Here is a 21,377-nt window from a genome sequence, read left to right as displayed (position 1 = left end):
ATATTTTTAGGATTTTGTGTGTTCCCTTTACTCATTTTCTCTATAAATACCCCCTCCTTTTTTGCTGTTCGGGGCTCCAAAAAATTATTCACTCTCCCTTTACACCAACAATTATTCTTTTCTCTCTTTCTCTCTTTCTTTAGCCTAACCCCTAGCCACCTTATTCTTCCATGATACTTCCCCTAAGCACTCCAAGGAGTCCATACAACACCCGAGGTTCCGTCCTTAAATCAAGGCATGAAAGGTATAATTAACTGAGGGTTTTGACCAAATCAACCCTACTTTTTAATTTAATTGTTTTAATTTAATTTATATTTTTATTGAAGTTAATAACAATTTATTCATGTGTAGCGATTTAAAGGAGCGCGTGAAATGTGAGTAATTAATTAAATTAATTACTTATTTTATTTTAACATTGCTAGTATCATGATTAGGTTTATTATTATTATTTGATTTGACTAACAATTTATTGTTGAATTGCTTCAAATATTAATGTTGATTTTATTATATTTTTATGATCACCATATTGCATGTAAAAGGGAATATGTAATTGAAAATCACGACAAATAAGATAATTTGGACAACCGGTTTAGGTTCCTTTTTAATCTTGTTGTTTAATCAAGTGATCACGATATTTTAGAATTATGTGTTGCATTACTACTCAACCAATTTAGTCTAATAATAGTTTGGAGCAAATTGAATTTTTGTTTGTATACCTTTGAGATCACATGAATCACTTTTCACTATAAGAATCGAGCAGAGGCCAATACGGGCGAATGTGACTCCATGACTCACTTCATACCATCACCTCGATCCTCCTTTTGTGGTTCCGAGCATATAGAGTTAGTAATATCATGGATTATGAATGGGGTGTAACCTTCACGGGTCAATCGTTGTTGCCTATCGTTGTCCCTTTATTCGTGGTTGCCTTTTATGATCCGTGAACTGTTTACAAGTTCCATAAAAACTTGTTGGAGGCTCCCTACTTTCCTTGTTTATAATCATATTATGTCAATTCCCACTTCCTATGAGTACCAAGCATATTCACCACATGCTTAACGTAGGCACACTTCAAACAACGCCTACATGCGCCATGAGATTTTAGCTGACATGGTTAAGGTTAATCCCCTTGATGTTTCTCTTGTTAGTCTCATTCCCCATGCTAAGCTTTTAAACAGTTTTGCTTGGCTTGATGACATGGCTGATATGAATCTGTTTGACCATTATGTAGTGCGAGGTGGCAACGCTGCAACTTCTTCACCATATCCTTCTCCGGCAGCAAATATAAGCGGGTGGCTGAATCTCTTGGTGAGAGCGCTTTTTACAATGGCAAGCCCATCTATGTGGAGAAGCCCGCTAAGGAGGGAAAAACTGACATCTTTCTAGATGAAAGGTGGCATGGCCCCTAGAATTGCGGTATGGATTCCAACTGGCCTAAGGATGCAAGGAAGTTGGATCTCGCTGCTTTGGGGCAGAAGTTCTACGGCTTTGGTCAGGGTTACAAACTGGTTTTTTCAACTGAGGGCTCCAAGTTGTCTACTCCTCTTGCTGGTCATATTACTGTCTTTAGTTCTCAACTAGACTTAGGGTTGAGATTCCCTCTTGACCCTACTTTGGATAAGGTCTTTCGGGCTTTTAATTTAACCTTTGCATTGCATTATTCTATCCTGCTTCTCTGTACATTTAATATGCTTATTGTGGATCCCGCGCTTTCGGAGGTTTCCGAAATCACTTCATCTATTCAAATCTCTAATGAGCTTGATAAGGTCATCTTCTTTTTCAAAGTCTGGGTGGTATTACGTGGCTCCCAAAGAGGGTCGAGTTTTATAATACCCTAAACTTTGCCATTTTAGGGACTAGACAGGCAAGTTTTTTCTGGGTTGCAATGCCTTCCTCTTTTGGTGTGCCACGCAATTTTAAGGAGATTCGTACTAGCATCGTTGGAGTTACTGTTTCTACCACTAAGGTTGCTCGCGAGACAGATGCTTTTGACATGCTACAGGGAGTGGGAAAAAGTGATGCTAAGTTTCCCAAGTTTTCGCTGCCTAACTCCTTGTACATTGTGGGTAACGCGCACCTTTCTGCTATGCACTTGTGTTCTACCCATGAGTCTGGTAAGCTTTGTTTCTTATTCTACCTTTTGTTTGTAAGAGTTTTTTTTTTATTATTTTTTATTATGCTCTTATGCCCTTTGTTTTGTCTTTTTTACTGGATGGCTTCAGGTTATGACAAGTTGGATAGGGGCATTCTTGGGTTGAAGGATAACTAGAAGGACCCCCTTACTGCCACCCCTGACAATCTTCTTGAACTTTTTGAGATTCTAGAGGTTTATGCTAGCTCTTTGAAGGGTGAAGTTCGCTTAGCCCCAGTTAAACCGAGGGCTATCTTTGGCACTGTGACCACTGCTGATCGCGTAGGGTCCAGTCGTGCTAAAGTCGAGCCTTCCTCTTCCACTATTGGGGGTCGGCTAAAAACTTGTCTTGCGTCTAGGAAGGTTACTTCATGGTCTGAGGCATTAATGGCACATGGTGCTTTTCTTGAGAAGCTTTCTGCTACTACTTTCGCCCAGGTGGCACCTCAGACTTCTGTGGTAATTGAACCACTGAATCAAGCTTTTGATGATTCCAAAACTAATGCTGACGACTTTGCTGATAGCGTTTTTAAGTTTCCCGCTGAGGAGGCTAAGACTACTACTATGGTGGGTAAGAAACCCATAACTTTTGCTGAGCATATTCTATTCTATTCTCCTAGCATTGGTACTACTATTGCTTTTAAGGATGCTACAGGTCCTTCTACTGAGGCTTTTGATTTTCACCTCCCATATAAGACTATTATAGAGCTACCAAGGATTCCACCTCACCCTTCTGGGTTGCGAGGCTGCTTGCAAAGCAACTGTAGGGGAGGGCACTCTCAGCTTGGGGGATTCACACAAGCAGGATCATCTAATTATTAATCTAGAGGATGATCTTGTGGTCTCCCCCTTAGCTGATGCTGGCCAGCTCGCTGCTAAAAAGGCATTTACTTCCTCTGCTCTTGATCCCTTCGCTTCTAACTTTACCAACACTAGGCTTATTGGTGAGATCACTGCTAGGGAGACTGTCACCCAGAACTTCAGTGAGCTTAATCGCTGTCTTCACCAGTTCTTGAGTGATGCATTTGAGAACCCACTTTCTACGACTTTAATCTCTACCGAGGGCACTTTTCGTCCTACTAGACCTATAGGATTTAGGGAGGTTCCCATTGATGCTTCTCTTTGGCCTCTGTTGTGTCTTACTACACCCGAGAGCGCTCCGTTCTTCCCTTTGATGAATGTTAGGGATGATGAGTCCTTGTTTGTGGACAACCCACAGAACGGTGGCATCTTGGGCTATCACCTTACTCAGGGCATTCGTCTCCTCGCTGACTCTACTAGCACCTTAGTTAGTCTCCATGCTACCACTGCGTGCCATGATCTGTAGAAGGTTAACTTTTATATTTCTAGCCTTTTCTTTTTGTTTTTGTTTCCTCCTTCTGCTTATTTTTCTTATTTTTGCCTTAGGCTATTTTTATTGCTTTGCTTATTTGTTTCAGCTTATTTTTCTTTTCTTTTTGCCCTAGCTTATTTTCGTCATTCTGTTTGTTTGCAGCTTACAAGTCCGTTGGCGACTTGGCTAATGCCTTGCTTATAGTGGAGAAGGAGTACTAGAACTAGGGCTTAATTCTTGCTCAGAAGGATAAGGAGGTTCAGCAGGCTTGCTCTAAGAGGGATGCAATGGCTGGTTAGGTGACTCCCTTGAGAGAGAAGGAGTATTCCTTGCAACTTCAACTTGGAGAATTCTAACTCACCAAGAAAAAGCTGGCGGACTGCGAGGGATAGTTGGGAACTTCTCAAGCTAGGGTGCAAGCGTTGGAGGCTAAGATGGCTGATTTGCGTGCTGGACGAGAGAATGAGCTTGAAGCTGCTCGAAAGGAGGCACTTAAGTCCTTTGTTCTTTCCCGTGCTTTTACCAAGCTGCTCGCTGATCGCCATGATGAAGGTTGGGAGGGCCGCAGCCCGCTATATAAGCGGTCTCTATGGTGGGGGTGAGGAGTAGCAGGCTCGTTTCAACGCCTTTTGGACTAAGGTTGAGGCTGTTGGGGAAGCTAGCCTTTTCGATTTTCCTGTTGACAATCATCGGGTTGACAAATGCAAGGTCTGCAATCATGCTGTGCTGAAATTGGAGGTCCCTTTATGCAATGATATTGCTGCCGCCATTGGAGTGGAGATTTTAGCTGATGAGCAATAAAGGTTTGGCGGCTGTCTCCCCCTCCTTCTGGAGCCAATTGTTCCAGGTGTGGATCCAAGGGTTCTGCTGGCACGAGCTAGGTCCCGTCGACGACCTGCATAAGGTAGCACACGTAAATTGCCCTCGGGGGCGGCTCGAGGAACCCCCCTATAATGTTTAAGTTAGAATGTGTTTAGAGAGAGAAAGTCTACTTAGAGAGATAAAGAGAGTGTATTAACTTATGTGTATAACCTCCTCTTCGTTGTACTTTGCCCTCTATTTATAGGCGTACGATCTCCTTTGTGGAGAGTCATAATTGGTCAGCCTGCGGGCTGACTCTATCGGGCTTAGGAGCCCCTTCGGTTATCTTTCTGGCGATGAGTGCACACCACGGGGGCCAGTATGGAAACCTGGTGATAGCTCAGCAGGAGCTATCCTATACACCTCTGATTACATTATTAAAGGTATTTATACCCCTTTTTCTTTCCCCAAAATTAAGTCTAAAAATGAAATACGAATTCACGGAATACTCAGGGGAACGACTGGTCTATCGAGGGGAAGCGGTCACTTTAGAGGGTCTTGAGTTTCCATTGAACCCACGGGAGCGGGCACTCCACACAAGAGGAGCAAGAGCTCCTTCATAAGGGATCTGGCGCTCCACCCAAGAGGAGAGGGCGCTCGTAAGGATGTGAGCTGGCGCTCCACCAGCGAGGAGTGTCCGCTCCTCCATTCTACTGAAGAAGTGTGAAATTTGATCGGGAGGAGCAGACGCTCCCATAAGGGTGAGCGGCCGCTCCATCAAACTGATTTGGCTCTCATGAAATTCTTCATGCTTTACTCTTCTACTACTCCAAAGCATTCCAAGGTTCAAGCAAAGCTTCGGGGATATTTATAACGAGCTTTCTATACAAGCTGAACAAACACTCATACACACATGTAAGCAAAATAGTAGAGGGATAAAATGAGCCGAGGGAGGAAAAGAGGAAAACAAACACCAAAAATCACATAATATAAGCTATAGGATAATAAGAGAGGGATACAAACATAATTACATTAAAACTAGGAGAATAAAGGGAAAAAGGAACAAGAAAGGGATTAAAGAAAGGGGAAAAGGGGTCATAAAAGTGGTCATAAAACCACTTATCATTGTGGGAGCTATTTGGTCGCAATCCTTTAAGGAAAACGGATCGAAGGATAAGCGTCCGACTATGTGGATCTTGAAGGATAGACATGTCAAGAAGGAATGTTTTTTAAGTGTCGTGGGCCTGAGCCACGCCTATGATAGGGGTAGGATTTGTTTTTGTCTATTTAAAAGTTTGTAACTCTTTATGTATTTCTCCCCGACTCTTCTAACACTACTACAAAATGAGTCTTTTTTCGACACTATAGCCTCGACGCCAGAGCAAGGGCGTCAACATCTAATTATGTTGTCCGCATTTCCTCGACGCTTTTTAAAGTCGAAAGTAATTTTAGTAGGGGTGAGCATGGGACGGGTACCCGTACCGTTAGTACTAACGGTTCGGGTACCCGATAACCAAAATCACTAAAAGTGATACCCATATCCGGAACCGATAAGTTCGGGTACCCGGATTTCGGGTACCCGGATTTTTGGATCGGTTATCGGGTACCCAATATGATATCCAATAATGATAATTAAACTTAGTTATGTAGTTATTATGATATAATTTACAACTAATTAAAAACAATACCATATGATCTTGACCAAATTATTAATAATATTACTAATCATTGATATTATAAAGTGATTATGAAGTAAAGTAAAAGTTTAGATTTATATTAATAGATTTAAGTAGGGAAAAAAAGCAAAAAAATTCTTATCGGATCAGATCGGGTAACCGTTAATTTTAAAATGATACCCATAACCATACCCAATAACAAATTATCGGAACGGGTACCCGAACTGTTATTGTTATCGGATTGGGTACCCTAATTTTCGAAACGGTTACGGATCGGTTTTTCGGGTTTTCGGTTTTTTCGGGTAGTTTTGCTCAGCCCTAAATTTTAGACTACAAAAAGCGACGAGAATACTAACATCTGGCCCGCACGTGAACTCAAATAGATGTACCGCATTCACAAAAACCACCTTACATCCCCCTACCCGGCTACCCCCACTCCTCATATTCTAACATCTCGAAAACTACACCAAACCCATTTGCATGTACCCGGTGTACAGTATTTTTACTGTACATCGGGTTTTCGCACGTGCTTTTTTTTAAAAAAAAAATCGCAGAATTTCAAATACCTAAAAATAAAAAAAACGCGAAAACGCAGCTATCAATCATCCATTGAGGAGAGAGAAAGTGAGAAATCGCAAAAATTGCAGAAAACGAACATCAATCGAGGAGAAAAAAGGTTAGAAAACGCGAAAATTGCAGAAATCGATCATCAATCGAGGAGAAAAAGGTGAGAAAACGCACAAATAGAAGAATTCGATCATCAATTAAGGACAAAGAAAGTGAGAAAACTTACAAATTGCAGAATTCGATCATCAATGGAGAATTTGACTTTCGATACAACAAATTGCAGCAATCTCATTCACGAATTGCTACAAAAACAGAGGCAAATTGAGACTGAATTTGAAATCGATTTAAATCGATCGATTATAGAAGAAGAAGAAACTAATTGTTTTGGAGATGAATTCGTACCAATATTCAACAATCCAGACAATGCAGATGAAGCAATCGATAATGCAGATGAAGCAATTGAGAATGCAGAAGACGCAATTCACAATGCAGAAAATCAAGTGGTTCCTGATAAATCAATTGATTCAAATTCAGAACAAACAACCAAATCAGATGCAACTGAAGGTAATTTCTATGAATTTTTGAGATTGTATGCAAAAAGTAACCCTTTGAATACATAATTGTTACCCTTTTCATGCATAAACGTGACCATACTTATGCCTAAATGTTACCCTCAGATTGAATGCAGAACTTTTTAGATTGCATGCAAAAAGTAACCCTTTGAATGCCTAAATGTTACCCTTTTCATGCTTAAAAGTGAACCTATTTATGCTCAAATGTTACACTCAGATTGTATGCAAAAAGTAACCCTTTGAATGCCTAAATGTTCCCTTTTTCATGCATAAAAGTTACCCTATTTATGCTCAAATGTTACACTCAGATTGTATGCTGAAAATTCAGATTGTATGCAAAAAGTAACCCTTTCAATGCCTAAATGTTACCTTTTTCATGCATAAAAGTTACCCTATTTTCAAACGAATGTTACCCTTTTTTTATGCTGTATGTGGTTATTATCTGATTTGTTTGTATTAAATAACAGATACAAATCCAATTGATGCTTATGGTTTAGATCTTAGAGGATCATTTGTTGGTGTGGTAAGAGAAACTTTTGAAGAAATTTTGGAATTGTATGAAAAACATGCTGCTATACTGGGGTTTTCAATAAGAAAACATACAACTAGATTCAAACAACACGCAAAAATAGTAACTAAGAAAAACTATGTGTGTTCTGCTGAGGGAAAGAGACATTCAGGTCAGAAGAAAACAAAGTTAGTTGAAATGGTTGATGAAGAGGATGTAAATGTAAAAACAAGAAAGCCAAGACAAGAATCCATTACAAGATCAAATTCCAAGGCATGCATAAGAGCAAAAGTGAATAAAGAAGGACAGTTTGAGGTGGTGGCTCATGTTATTCAGCATAACCACGAGCTAACAAAGCCACAGTGGCATTATTTGCATCGTTCTGAAAGAAAAATGACAGAGGAAAAAGTTGTAACAATCAAAACAATGAAATCTTCAGGTCTAACTACAATGGACACTTACAATTCCATGGCTACAGAGGCTGGAGGAGAACAGAATATAGGCCATAGTGTTGTAGATCACCTGAATTTCTGCTCAAGGTTAAGAATGGAACAAATTGAGGCTGGAGATGCTCAAACTTTAGTGAACATTTTAAGTCAGGAACAATCAGAGGATCCAAACTTCTTTTTTAGAGTGAAGTTTGACAAAGAAGGAAGAATTTGCAATATCTTTTGGAGAGATTCAATGATGCTAGAAGACTATAGGATATATGGAGATGTTCTTGTCTTTGATACAACATACAGAACCAACAGATATAATCTTATATGTGCTCCATTTGTTGGCATAAATAACCACTGGCATAATTGTATGTTTGCTTGTGCTTTTATTGGGGATGAAACGACAGATTCATTTGTGTGGTTACTACAAACCTTCTTCAAAGCTATGGAGAATAGAAAACCAACTTCAATATTCACTGACCAGGACCAAGCAATGGCAAATGCTATACTGGAGGTAAAAGATTTATATTGACATCTTACAGATTTGAGCTATGACAATAAAGTTTTCCTTTTTCACATAAAGTTACCCTTTTAGCTGCATAAAGTTACCCTTTTTAGTGCATAAAGTAACCCTTTTAACAGCATAAAGTGACCCCTTTATTTTCAATGCAGGTGATTCCTAATACAAGACATAGACTTTGTATATGGCATTTGGAGCAAAATGCCATAACCAGATTTGGAGCTCTTAAAAAAGACAAAGAATTCAAATTTGCATTCAACCAGTGCTTAAAGATGTGTGTGACAGAACAAGAATTCGAAGCAAAGTGGCAAGCAATGTTGCAAAAATATGAGTTGACAGAACACTCTTGGTACAAAAGAGTGTATGAGTTGAAATACAAATGGTGTCCTTCCCTTTGTAGAGATTTCTTTTCAGCAGGGATCTTATCGTCACAAAGGAGTGAAAGCACTAATCATGCCATAGGATTCAGAGCAAGTAAAGCAACTACTTTGACAGAATTTTATACCATATTTAAGAAGACAACTAATCGTTGGAGAAGCACAGAGAAATATGATGAGTTTACCTGTAGCAAGTCAATAGCATTCACTTCATTGCCTCTATTTGGAATGCTAAAGCATGCTGCACAGGTAAAAAGTTAACTGACAAGTACATAAATTACACCTAATATATGGCAATTTAAATGAAGCTACATGATTTTTATGTACAGGTTTTCACTTTATCACTCTTTAGAAATTTTGAAGAGGAGTTTGGATACTCTATGGCAACAACTTTTCAGATGTTAGGCAGTAATGAAGAATGCCTACTTTATCAAGTAACACTAGAAGACAAGCCATGGTCTGCACATCAAGTAAACTATATACAAGAGAGCCAAACTGTATGGTGTACATGCAAAAACTTTGAAGCATCTAGATGGTTATGTTATCATTGCATCAGAATTCTACATTTGCATTCAGTAACAAGAATACCAGACAAGTATGTTTCAAAAAGATGGACTAAGTTTGCAAAAACAGAGGCATGGGATAGGTTGAAGAATCAGGATCCTAAACAGCAATATATTCCATGGAGGCAAACAATGATGAGGAAATACTACAATCTAATCTTAAAAAGTTAAGAAAATGAAGAGACAAGAGCATTTATGGAAGAAAGCTTCAGAAACAGTCTTAAAATGGTGGAAGACTTACTTGCTAGTGCTGCTCAGAAAGAAAGTGCAGAAGCTGCTTCTAACATTCCTGATGTGGCAGACAACACTCAAAGCAATACTGACGCTTCTTCAGCATCGAGTACAAGCACATGTGTACCAATAATTCTTGATCCTAAAAGGGCTGTAACAAAAGGAAGAAGCAAGAGAGCAAAAGGAGGACTTGAAAAAAGCAAGAGAAAAAGAAAACCAGCACTGTCACCTCCAAATTCAGAATTTGGATCAAAGACACCTAACTTACGACTCTTTTAAGATCTTTTTTAGAACATTTTTTTTTCGAAATTAATATACCTTGTATTGTTAAACTATTTTTCTTTTGTTTTTTTACTCTATGACTAGTTTAATGAAAATGTGATTGACACTTTTATTAGCACATGTTTAATTATTGGAACACATCAACTTATGTTACCCTTTTAACGTATAAAAGTAACCCTTTTCATGCATAAAAGTAACCCTTTTCATGCATAAAAGTGACCCTTTTCATGCATAAAAGTTATCATTTCTATCCACTAAATCAACCTTTTCTTTGGCAATAGTTACCCTTTCTGTTAATAAAAGTTAACCCTTTTATCAATAAAAGTTACCCTTTCCATGCATAAAAGTTACACTATCTACCCACAAAAGTATACCTTATCATGTATAAACTTATTATTTCTACCCACAAAAGTAACCATTTTTATCCTTTCTATCCACTAAATCAACCTTTTCTTTTCTAATAGTTACCCTTTCTGTTAATAAAAGTTACCCTTTTTATCACTAAAAGTTATTTTTTTCATGCATAAAACCCCTGACCCTTTTATTTTACAGAAAAAAGTGTCCCTTTTCATGAATAGAAGTGACCCTTTTTCTACATAAAAGTGACCCTTTTCATTGCTAAAATTACCATTTCTAACAATAAAATCTACCTTTTTCTTGCTTAAAAGTTACCCTTTCTATAAATAAAAGTTACCCTTTCTATAAATAAAAGTTACCCTTTTCTGCATAAAAGTTACCCCATAAAAAACATAAAAATAAACCTTTTAATTACTTTATGTATTCACATACATCAGTATTCCAAAAACAACTAAAGACTTTAAACTAAGTTTAATTACATCATTAAACTTAATGTATGCACATACATTAAGTTTTTTCATTGTTAAAAAAAACCCCCTGAACTAATCAGCTAACAATTATCAATTATTTCACTATTTAAAAGGAGTAAACTTTTTTGCCTGCTTTTTTGCCCTTTTTCCTTTGTTCTTTTCCTCTTCTCCCTCTGCCTTTGCTTCTGCTTCTGCTGCCATTTTTCTTTCTTCTGTTTCTCTCTTCTTCTTTGCAGCAATTGCAGCCTTTAACCTTTCCAATTCCATTGACATAAGCAGGATCTTTCTTTTTCTCATTGAACTTGTGTAATTCTAACAACACATCGTTCCTAGATTCATTCAAATCACACAGTACTAGTGTGGTACAGATCTCTCCTCGTAAAAATTTCCTTCCATTAATCTCAAATCAGCAAAAAAAATAAAAAATTATCAATATGTAATTAATAAAAGCAATAGAAAGGAAAAAACTACAGAAACTATATAGATAATTATTGTTTTGAGATCATTGAATTTGAACGATTCACCAACAAAATGGAGCATGTGATACATGAAAAAGACCCCACAGTCCAAATTGTCAACTTTTTCTTTTCTCCATTCCAACTCAACAACTTCAAAACCATAAGAAGGTAGCTGAGAACTCTTTGGATGATTTCTTTTGCCAAGAAAAGCACCCATTTGAACACACTGACATAAAATATAAAAGTTTAGAATACATTAAAATCAAAAAAGTTAAAATGGAAACAATGAATCAACAGTAACATAACAAAAAAAACAAACATAAACATACCATCTTTGAACACAATTCTTTTGTATAAACAAGAGCAGAATCAGTCCAGATAATATTGTCAAGATAATATACCAACTCTTTTGTATGATTAATAACATACAAAATGTAGTGATTCTCAATAAGAACAGGAAAATAGATCTGAAACAGCAAAATTAAAGAGATTTAAACAGAGCATATCATAAAGAGAACTCTTTTAAATTTATTACATTAAGTTTAGAATAAAAATACCAGATCAGCATCCATTATATTACATTCTGGATTCTCATAGCTAACCTAACCTTCCCATATGTCGTGCAAATTCTTAACAGCACTAGATATGTTACCTTTGCCAATATTGTCACAAACATGCAAGAATGAAAACTATTAAAGTATAAGATCTCAATAATATATACATAAAGTAAATGTGTTAAGATATAAAAAAAGGAATGAAATAACTTACACTCTGCCTAACACCGAAGAAGAATTTCCGAGGACTAGTAGCCTGAAAACATGCTTTCTCATTCAAATACAGACAGAAGCAATCAATAACGCACCATTGAATCCTGAGTGGAGCAACAAGGGACACCATGTCTTCTCTTGGAATTAAAAATTTCATTCCAAAAGTAACAAGGCTCTCACTGAAACAATAAAAAATAAGATTAACATTAAAAAAAAAATATAAGAAAAAAAACAGATAAAAAAATAATTATAATAAAAAACGACACTTAACTTCTTATCCATTGAAACATCCTTCAACAAACAATAATTGAGAATTTCCAAATGTAACTGAGGCAAATTCTTGAAAATCCGAGCATTGCTCTTTACAAAAAGAGTTACAAAAGGCACCTGCACACCTACATGTCCACGGTCCAGAGAGCATAGAGATTTATTTGCTCTGAGTCGAGGAGGTTCATTTTGATCAATATGCCCGACAGGAATATTTTGAGTAGGACCAGGAATGATAGCAGAAGGTCCAGAACCATTAAGGCCTTCATTAACTATTTTTCCATGACCATTGTCATCATCCTTAGGAATATTTTCATTGAAATCTTGTGCAGGTTCTTTTTCAGGAACAAAATCTTTGTTACCTTCTGTAGGTTCATAAAAACTGCGAAACATATCATGTACAGACTTCATTTTATTACACTCATCAATTAAACCATCTAAAATCTTCAAATAATGAGGATCAGAGAGTAGCAGTTGAGTTTGAGAAACTGAAACAAAATCATCAGAAGATAATGAAACACTTCTGCGAGAAGTAATCAGATCATTCAAGGTTTGAAAACCAGTTGACTGAACAAATAATAAAACATCCATATTTCTTTTAAACAAAAGAAACGTTTCATGAACAACCTACAAACATATGAACAATGAAAAAAAAATGTTACAAATAAAAATAATAAAATAAGTAGGAAATCTAAATATATGCTAAAAGTGACCCTTTTAAATGCATAAACTGACCCTTTTAAATGAAAAAAGTTACCCTTTTAACTTAATATTGAAGATAACTTTAATGCAACTAAAGGGTAACTTCGGTGCAAATAAAGGGTAACTTCGGTACACAAAAAGGGTAACTTTTGTACACAAAAGGGTAACTATTGTACACAAAACGGTAATTTTTGTACACAAAAAAGGGTAACTTTTGTACACAAAAAGGGTAACTTTTGTACACAAAAAGGATAACTTTTGTAAACAAAAAGCAATAATAACTAAACATATAAGAAAACAGAACACTTACATCAGTTGAAATTTTTTTAATTTCTTCATCGGTCATAATACCTTCTAAAAGCTCAAATGCAACAATGCGACCATTGGTACCACTTGTAGAAGGACCCTTATCATAACCCAAAGTAGGAGCTGGCTTAAAAACAGTTCCCCTAAAATTAAGCTGTGACACAGGATATGTAATAGTATCCAATGGTCCCTGCCCATAACCACCAGCTTTGATCTCTAACTTAATTCGCTTCTTAATCTTTACATCCGTCCAATGTTAAATTAAAGGAAGAGTACTACTTTCCTTTTCACCTTGAAAATTTAGACGATGAAAATACATAATTTGCAAAGCCAGCAAACAACCACTAACATTTTGAGCATTTTCATCATCCTTATATTTCTGAACAGCCTTCTTTAACTTTTTTAAAACATATGAACACCAATCAAAAGTTTTAATTTCATCAACTTTTTCAACAGCTTTCAGCAACTTCAATGAAACAGTCCTATTAGTAGTAGGAGCTAAAAAGCTAGACATAGCTTGAAGAACAAAACACCTCTTAAATTCTTCCCCTCCATCAACCAAATCAACCATCCTAGACTCCAATTTTGACAAATGAAGAGGTTGCTTACCAGAAAGACCATAATCAGATCTCCATGCCTGAATGATACGTTTATCTACACTTTCATCTTCAGAATTTTTATTAAGTTCAGGAACACAAATATCACTCAAAGGCAAGCAAAACACATCGCATATATCATTTCTAGTAACAACAAATTCTTTACCAGTAGCGATGGTAAACATGCAGCTACCAGCATTGAAGTTTTCAACAAGCCAAGGTAGCATTTGACGATTAAGAGTTTTCAATTTAAGATGTAATAAACCTCCAAAACCAATTTCTTCAACAACCTGTTTTTGCTCAGGACTAAAGTTCTGCAGCAATATTTCCAATGAATAGGGTCTACATCTTGCAATGATTCTTCTTTGCTCCCTAAATAGAAAAAAAAAAAGAAAGAAAATGTAACTAAAACAATATAAAATAAAAACAAAATATAATTAAAAATGTAATAAAAAAATATGTATACTTACATAACAGATTCAGAATCAGATTCAAAAAGCATTTCATAATCAGAATCTTCCACTGTATTAGCTTTCTTAGGTACAATTTTGGCCTTCTTAGGAACTATTTTGGCCTTCTCAGACTCTGGTTTGTCACTCTCAGGAATTTTCCCAGCCTTTTTAGATACTGCTTTGCTCTTCTCAGGAGCTATCTGGGTCTTTTTTGGTACTGGTTTAGGCTTAGCAGGCTCTTTAGGCTTTCCTTTTCCTTTTGTAGGCTTTTTATAACGATAACCACCTATTGAACCACCTGTATTTAATTATTAAAGTAATATAAATACAAATTCAGAAATTACTCATGGAAAAATATAGAATAATGTGCACAAATGACACTTTTAAATGCATAAAGTGACCCTTTTAACAGCACAAAGTAACCCTTTTAACAGCACAAAGTGACCCTTTTAACATCACAAAGTGACCCTTTTAACAGTATAAAGTGACCCTTTTAACAGCATAAAGTGACCCTTTTAACAGCATAAAGTGACCCTTTTATATGCAAAAAGTGACCCTTTTAACTGAAAAAGTTATTCATTTAACAACATACACTGACTCTTTTCACAGCATAAAGTGACCCTTTTAACATCACAAAGTGACCCTTTTAACATCACAAAGTGACCCTTTTAACAGCATAAAGTGACCCTTTTGTATGCATAAAGTGACCCTTTTATATGCAAAAAGTGACCCTTTTTTTGCAAAAAGTGACCCTTTTAACTGAAAAAGTTAATCATTTAACAACATATAGTGACTCTTTTAACAGCATAAAGTCACCCTTTTAACATCATAAAGTGAACATTGTCAAAACATATAAATGACACACATGTCTATTACTCAAACACAATGAGCAATGCATATATGCATGTTAATCAAACACAGATGCACAAACACAATGCGAATATGCCTATTATACACATAATCTAACTAAAACGTAAAACCTAAACAAATAATCAGTTTAATTAGCATTCTCTGACTAAAACCTAACATACAAAATTTGAAGAATAATAAGCAAAATTTTGAATCAATTATATACAATGAACAATAAAATAAAGCAAAATTAAACATAATAACTTCATAATTCAAATTCAATTATCATAATATGCATAAAAAATCAACTGAAAACTATAAAAAATAACATGCACTAGTAATTCGACATATATAAGCGAAATTTCAATTGAAAAATTTGAAAAAATGATGAAAAATTTAAGTAAACACACCTTCTTCAGCATCTACAACCTTCTTTGTAATCTTCTTCTTCACCATTGCAGAATCAACACTACGAAAATCGAAAACAAAATCAAAATCAAAAAACCTAAAAATCGAAGAATCAAAACAGTTTAAACTAACAAAAATCTCAAAAAAATAAGTAAATGAACCTGAATTAAGCAAATAACAACTTCACCAGTGAAAAAGAAGAAAGAAAAAGCTCGAAAATCAACAATGGAGGACAGAGAAAACGCTCGAAATCGCCAGTTACTTGCTTTTTAGAGAGAGAAAAACGAAGAGAGAGAAAGCTATAGTGAATGAATGAAGAGAGAAAAGTTCTATTTCTTTCTTTATTTTGGCAATCATTAAGAAGCACGTACCAAACCCACTAAATTAGCAGTTGATGCTTGTCCAAAAATTCCGCCATTCATTAAATTAATGAACACCGGTTTTTTTTAAAAAATTGTGAAACTACTATCTTCTTTTTTCCTTCATTAGATCTGAGTTCTTAACATAGATTCACGGAGTCATGGCCTAGAGTTTGAATTCAGATCCTCTTTCTTCTTGCGTTTAATCTAACACAGTAATTTATATATCATGGCGAAAATTATTGTCTTTATATCAAATCTGATGGTTTGCATTGAAATTCGATTAGCGATAGCCATTGCTCTTGTTCTCCTCACAGGTTACATTTTTACATGAATCTTTGTTAATTTTCCACTCTTAATAGATATAAATTGCTTCTTTCATTTTTTGTTTGATTTTAATTGATACTTGCAAGTTGCAATTATTCAATTTTACTCGTTTTCAAACCCTAGGTTATAGATCTTGTTGAATTTCTATTTTTACAATTAATCTCTTAGTTTCTAGATATTTTCTTACACATTAGTGATTTATTGGATTGCTAATTTCATTTTTTTGGATCTATTTCTTTACTACATGTAAAACTTGACATTGATTTTGTTACACCATTCTTTCAGAGTTATTGGTTGGACGAAAGCAGAGTTTGGACCTCGAACAGAAGAAAAAGAAGGGGTTTTTTAAACCAAAGATCACCTTCTCATTATATTCCATGAAAATGGTTGGCAGTAGAATCGCCGAGTCTCTAACAGCAAGGGCGAATATTACTGAATAAATGTATTTTTTTTATTTGCAGTTTATAAAATTGATATGATTTTTTTTTTTTCTTTTTTGTTGCTTTGATGTGATTTGTTATGGGTGATTTCTCAACTTATAAGGCTATAAGCTGAGATGAATTCATTTTTCTAGGTAAGAAGAGTTCTTGATGTTATTTGTTTTTTTCAATTACATTTCAAATATAGAGTTAGTTTCTAAAATACTCAGCTTCATAATTTTAATTTTATTGATTTGCATTAATTTTGTTCAAATATTTCTTTTGTTTTAACCGAATCAACAGTTCATATAGCAGTTACCTCTGTTGTTGTGGTGCCTAGTTCACAAAACATGCCTTTTGTGCATAATAATTGAATAAGTGGCCTCAGTTCTTTACCACTAGTTTGTAAGTTTAATTTGTTCGGTAGAAATGTTCTCATGAAAGACCAATTTGCAACTACATACTAACAACCAATTAATAAGCTCAGAGAGATTATCTTTGCAGACATACACACCATAATTAAATAAGGCTCCCTTTTTTCAGTCCGTTGATGTTGTGTATGTGTCTATGATATGTGTGCAGCATGACGCTGTCATTCTCAAGTGTATATATATTGCATATCATGATTTGTTGACAACGATTGGTTATGACTTAAGAATCAGGAGGGGGGAATAATTAAGATCTTGCTTTTCTAAATAATCTATTTCCTCAAAAGTTATCGATGCTTGACATTAATGAACTTTTATGTCTGTTTTTTCAAATAATCTTTTGCTGCTAGGTGGATACAGATCAAGTAACAATGCTTGACAAGGTTCTCAATCTGAAGGATATTCGTCAAAAACAACTGTAATAGACTTTCTGGAGTAATTTATTACAGTTAGGAGATGAATTTGTTTTGATTTGTCTTTCAATTATGAATATATCTTTTTATTACTGTAGATTTTTGTTGGAGGGCTTGATCCTAGTGTCACAAACGAGGATCTTAGGCAACCTTTCTCCCAATATGGGGAGACATTTTATGTTAAAATTCATGTTGGGAAAGGATGCGGATTTGTGCAATTTGCAAACAGGTGAGGCTTATACCATGCTCTGAAACAAAATTTGATGATCTGAACTCTCATTAGATTGCTTACATTATAACTGTGGATTGTATCACCTGCAGAGGTCATGCTTAAGAGGCTTTGAATAAGCTGAACGGGTCAGTTATAGGAAAGTAAATTGTCCGTCTTTCATGGGGCCGCAACCCTACAAACAAACAGGTATATTTTTTCTCCTGTCTCTGTTTATTTCTTTTTTTATTTCAGGTTTTTGTAATTCTATTTTCTGCCTTGAACTGTGATTCTATGCTTAATAAAAATTCACTTTCATGGATGGCAGTCAAGAGGTGATTATGGAAATCTGTGGAATGGAGGCTACTACAGAGGACACATATATGATGGTGGTTACAGATACGTACTACACCCAAGCATGTATGCAGCAGTGGCAACAGCTTACGGAGCCTACCTTGTGTACGGCAATCAGCAACACGTAAGCTGATGACCAAGACACGAAAATAAGAAGTAGCGCGCATGAGGATAAGCCTCAAGATTATCGATAAGCGATTCGTATCGCACTACCTAGGCATATTGTTTCATTCTTTGTAGTGTGAGCTTGTTGTGTAGAAATATTTATGAACCCCTCCCCCTCCTAATGTGGAATGGAACTGAATTTTGATAATTCCCAAGGTAGTTTTTCATACTAAGTTGCTTTTTTTTTTTTTTTTTCCTATTATTCATATTAGACATTCATTGAGGACAAGTTAAGAATGATATGGGGAACTTTCTCCTTAGAATATATGATGCTTGCATATCATTATATGTTTGTTGGCTACTATACTACTGGTCTATTGCAATTTACAGCTGTTTGATGTTGTTGCAGCTGTAGATTTGTATGAGGTTTTTTTAACTTGGTGTCAAAGATTAAAAATTGTTCAGCGCAACCCTGATGGATCGTTTGATGCTGAATTAGAGATTGGTTTTAAATTTCTGGTTGAGAGTTACATTTCACATGTGGTTTAAGACAAGCCAAAGTTTATTAAGGTACGATTTTCATTGCATCAAACATCAATATATTCATAATCTTGTCTAATTTTGTTATTGTTGAGTAATTGACAGTGAAAATGCAATTGTACATGGGTTGAGTATCTTATTTATTTGATACAAATGAAGCCAAAGTAGAACATAATTTAAAACCTCCTATAGAAAGCTAAACCCATGTGTTCCCTCTTTCAATAATTGACTGACTTTGGAATTAAGTGTTATTGGCTAGCTTAGATTCAAAATTTACTCGGGTTGTGACTTTTCATATTAGTAAGTTTAGAACTGAAATTCTAAAGTCAGTGAAAGGTCATTTGGAACTGAAATTCAAAATGCTTGTGTGTGTGTGTGAAATTCAGAGCTTGTGTGTGTGTGTGTGTGTGTGTGTGTGTGTGAAAGTCAAAGCTTGTGTGTGTGTGTATGTGAAAGTCAGAGCTTGTGTGTGTGTGTGTGTAATAATAATAATCTGCCTAAGGTTCTCTGCTTGTCTTCCCTACTCCCCTGCTGCTTGTCTAACCTACTCCCCTGCTGCTTGTCTAACCTACTCCCCTGCTGCTTGTCTGCCCTGCTCATTTATAAAATTACTCATAAAGCTCTCAAAAACGAGTAGGTCATAGAACAAACAAAATGGGACTGAGGGAGTATTTGCTGTATTTACAAATGTTAACTGAGTTTGTAACTCATTTAGATCTCCATTTCTTTTATGCTCTTGGCTGCACATCAAGATACTAGTCATACAACACAGTCAACACACATACACCCAATTTAAGATTGACATTTATAGTACTGAACTGCTGACTTGCTCACCTGAGCTAAAAGGAAAGTATATTACTTTGTTTTATGTTGTTCCACGGTTTGTAGCTTTATGTTTAATTCTGGTCTGTAACTTGTTCCTTGTAAGAGTGTCCAATCATCTTGTCTGTCATCTTGTGAATATCTTGGTGTCTGAAATTTCTAATATTGATGGGTAAAGAATTATAATTCACTTTAAATTAAGAGCCTTTAAAGAGTTTCAAGTTGCCTAGATTTTATTTTGCGATAAAACATTTTTTTATAGCAATGGATTGATAGCTTGAATAGACCTGTAATGTGACCGTATTTCTCATCAAGTGTTATTGGTTAAGTAGTTGTGTATTGTTTAGTGCTCTCTTTTTTATGCTCATAAAACTTTTTTTTTATGACCTGTAATGTGACCTGCTTGTCTGCCTTGCTCATTTATAAAATTACTCCCATTTTTACTGATCTATACAAAACCAGGAGGGCCAGTCTGAGTGTTATCAGGGTCTGTTGTGGCTAACAAGTCCTCAATCCCCACAAATGATGACATTCAAATTTCTAGAACAATAGTATACAACTTTTTTTTTGACAGAAAACGGGAGCCAAATATATTAAGCAAGAAGCAAGATATCAGTGTTTACATCCTATAAGGCCCTCATAGGGAGTTCCTCAATCCAAACCCTCATTACATCATAATCTTTACTAATATGAGCTAAATTATGAGCAACCTTGTTTCCCTGTATACCAACATGAGAATAGCTGATGTAAGTGCAAAGGTTTGCAAGAGATAGAATGTCATTGACAATTAGTCCAAAAGCCGAATTTTCACAGTAGATGCTGTACAAATGTTTGTATAGATTCATCGAGTCAGTCTCCAAGGTAATCCTGTTTAGGCCAACCTCGATTGCAATAGAGAGACCATGCCTGGCTGCCAAAGCCTCCCGAACATTTACCTTATAGCAGCCTTTAATGCACCAGCAAGTAGCAGCCATAACCTCACCCACTTAGTCACGAATCACCCCACCCAAACCAGTCATATCATCATTGGCAAAACGAGCAACATCAGAATTTAGCTTATAGAAACCAACAGAAGGGGCTTTACATTTGTTGCTTACTAAAGAACTCGAATGCACAGGAGTAGAGCTTGCATTATTGGTTTTCTCAATAGTATACAACTTAAGACTCTTCTATTTCACAATAACTCTCTTAAGCTTTCTAATGGACAACAAGAAAGCTTAAAAAATTATAGGCCTACTTTACAGATTTATATATGTGCATTGTTCATAATTAATTGCCTAGATTAAAGTATAATGTCCTTGTTATTGTCTCAAATCGATTATGAATCTTGAGCCTATATTGTGTAATGTACTAATTTATACTTAGTATTTTTTTTTGAAGATTGGAAAAGGCAATGAAGGTGCAACAAGAGAATAGGCCGGGACACTTGAGCATCAAAACAAACGACTATATCGTCTATTAGGCCATCATCTATGTATTTTGGTTTTTAGTCTTATATTAGTGATGTATTTATTTAGGGACAAGCTACTATATATAATATGCGACATTTTTTTTTTATTAATTGTGTTGATGTTTTCTTTTTATACATTTGGTAATTAATTAACTACGTGCTCTTATTATATATTGTTGATTAATTATTGTTTTATTTTTATTTTTTTAAATCTAGTTATATAGAATATTTATTTACTTTAATTTTTATGTTATTAATTTAATTTATGATAAATTTAAATGTGTAAAATGTATGTATGATGTTAATAATTTAATAAAAGGAA

General features: G+C 35.5%; 1 protein-coding gene and 1 long non-coding RNA gene across 5 annotated transcripts; both read left to right on the top strand.

Moving 5' to 3' along the window:
- The first annotated feature begins 6,756 nt into the window (after window positions 1-6,756).
- LOC110702703 (protein FAR1-RELATED SEQUENCE 5-like) lies at window positions 6,757-9,656 on the top strand. Its single transcript, XM_021880457.1, has 5 exons — window positions 6,757-7,011; window positions 7,357-7,411; window positions 7,548-8,539; window positions 8,698-9,171; window positions 9,252-9,656. The coding sequence occupies exons 1-5, from the start codon at window positions 6,757-6,759 to the stop codon at window positions 9,654-9,656; spliced, it is 2,181 nt and encodes a 726-aa protein (XP_021736149.1).
- A 5,465-nt stretch (window positions 9,657-15,121) lies between these two features.
- LOC110702722 lies at window positions 15,122-21,162 on the top strand. 4 transcript variants are annotated; one of them, XR_002507555.1, is made up of 7 exons: window positions 15,123-16,306; window positions 16,602-17,581; window positions 17,675-17,805; window positions 17,898-17,994; window positions 18,113-18,459; window positions 18,653-18,813; window positions 20,986-21,162. It is a non-coding gene; the product is annotated as an uncharacterized LOC110702722 (long non-coding RNA). The 4 variants fall into 4 exon arrangements; XR_002507556.1 differs by having other exon boundaries at window positions 16,036-16,306; window positions 16,602-16,890; window positions 17,514-17,581; window positions 18,113-18,813; XR_002507557.1 differs by having other exon boundaries at window positions 16,039-16,306; window positions 16,602-16,758; window positions 17,514-17,581; window positions 18,113-18,813.
- The last annotated feature ends 215 nt before the right edge of the window (window positions 21,163-21,377 follow it).

Source organism: Chenopodium quinoa, unplaced genomic scaffold (genome assembly GCF_001683475.1).
Source record: "Chenopodium quinoa cultivar QQ74 unplaced genomic scaffold, ASM168347v1, whole genome shotgun sequence".
In the NCBI taxonomy this organism is placed as follows: Eukaryota; Viridiplantae; Streptophyta; class Magnoliopsida; order Caryophyllales; family Amaranthaceae; genus Chenopodium; species Chenopodium quinoa.
The sequence above is the reverse complement of the archived record's forward strand: the minus strand, read 5'-3'. Positions and strand labels throughout refer to the sequence as shown.

What these genes read in the sequence shown, in the direction of transcription:
- LOC110702703 (XM_021880457.1), top strand. Translation starts at nt 6,757, where the DNA reads ATGGAGAATTTGACTTTCGATACAACAAATTGCAGCAATCTCATTCAC. An exon ending in GTATGCTGAAAATTCAGATT is followed by an intron (nt 7,412 to 7,547) that starts GTATGCAAAAAG and finishes ATTAAATAACAG; the next exon opens with ATACAAATCCAATTGATGCT. An exon ending in TGCTAAAGCATGCTGCACAG is followed by an intron (nt 9,172 to 9,251) that starts GTAAAAAGTTAA and finishes TTTTATGTACAG; the next exon opens with GTTTTCACTTTATCACTCTT.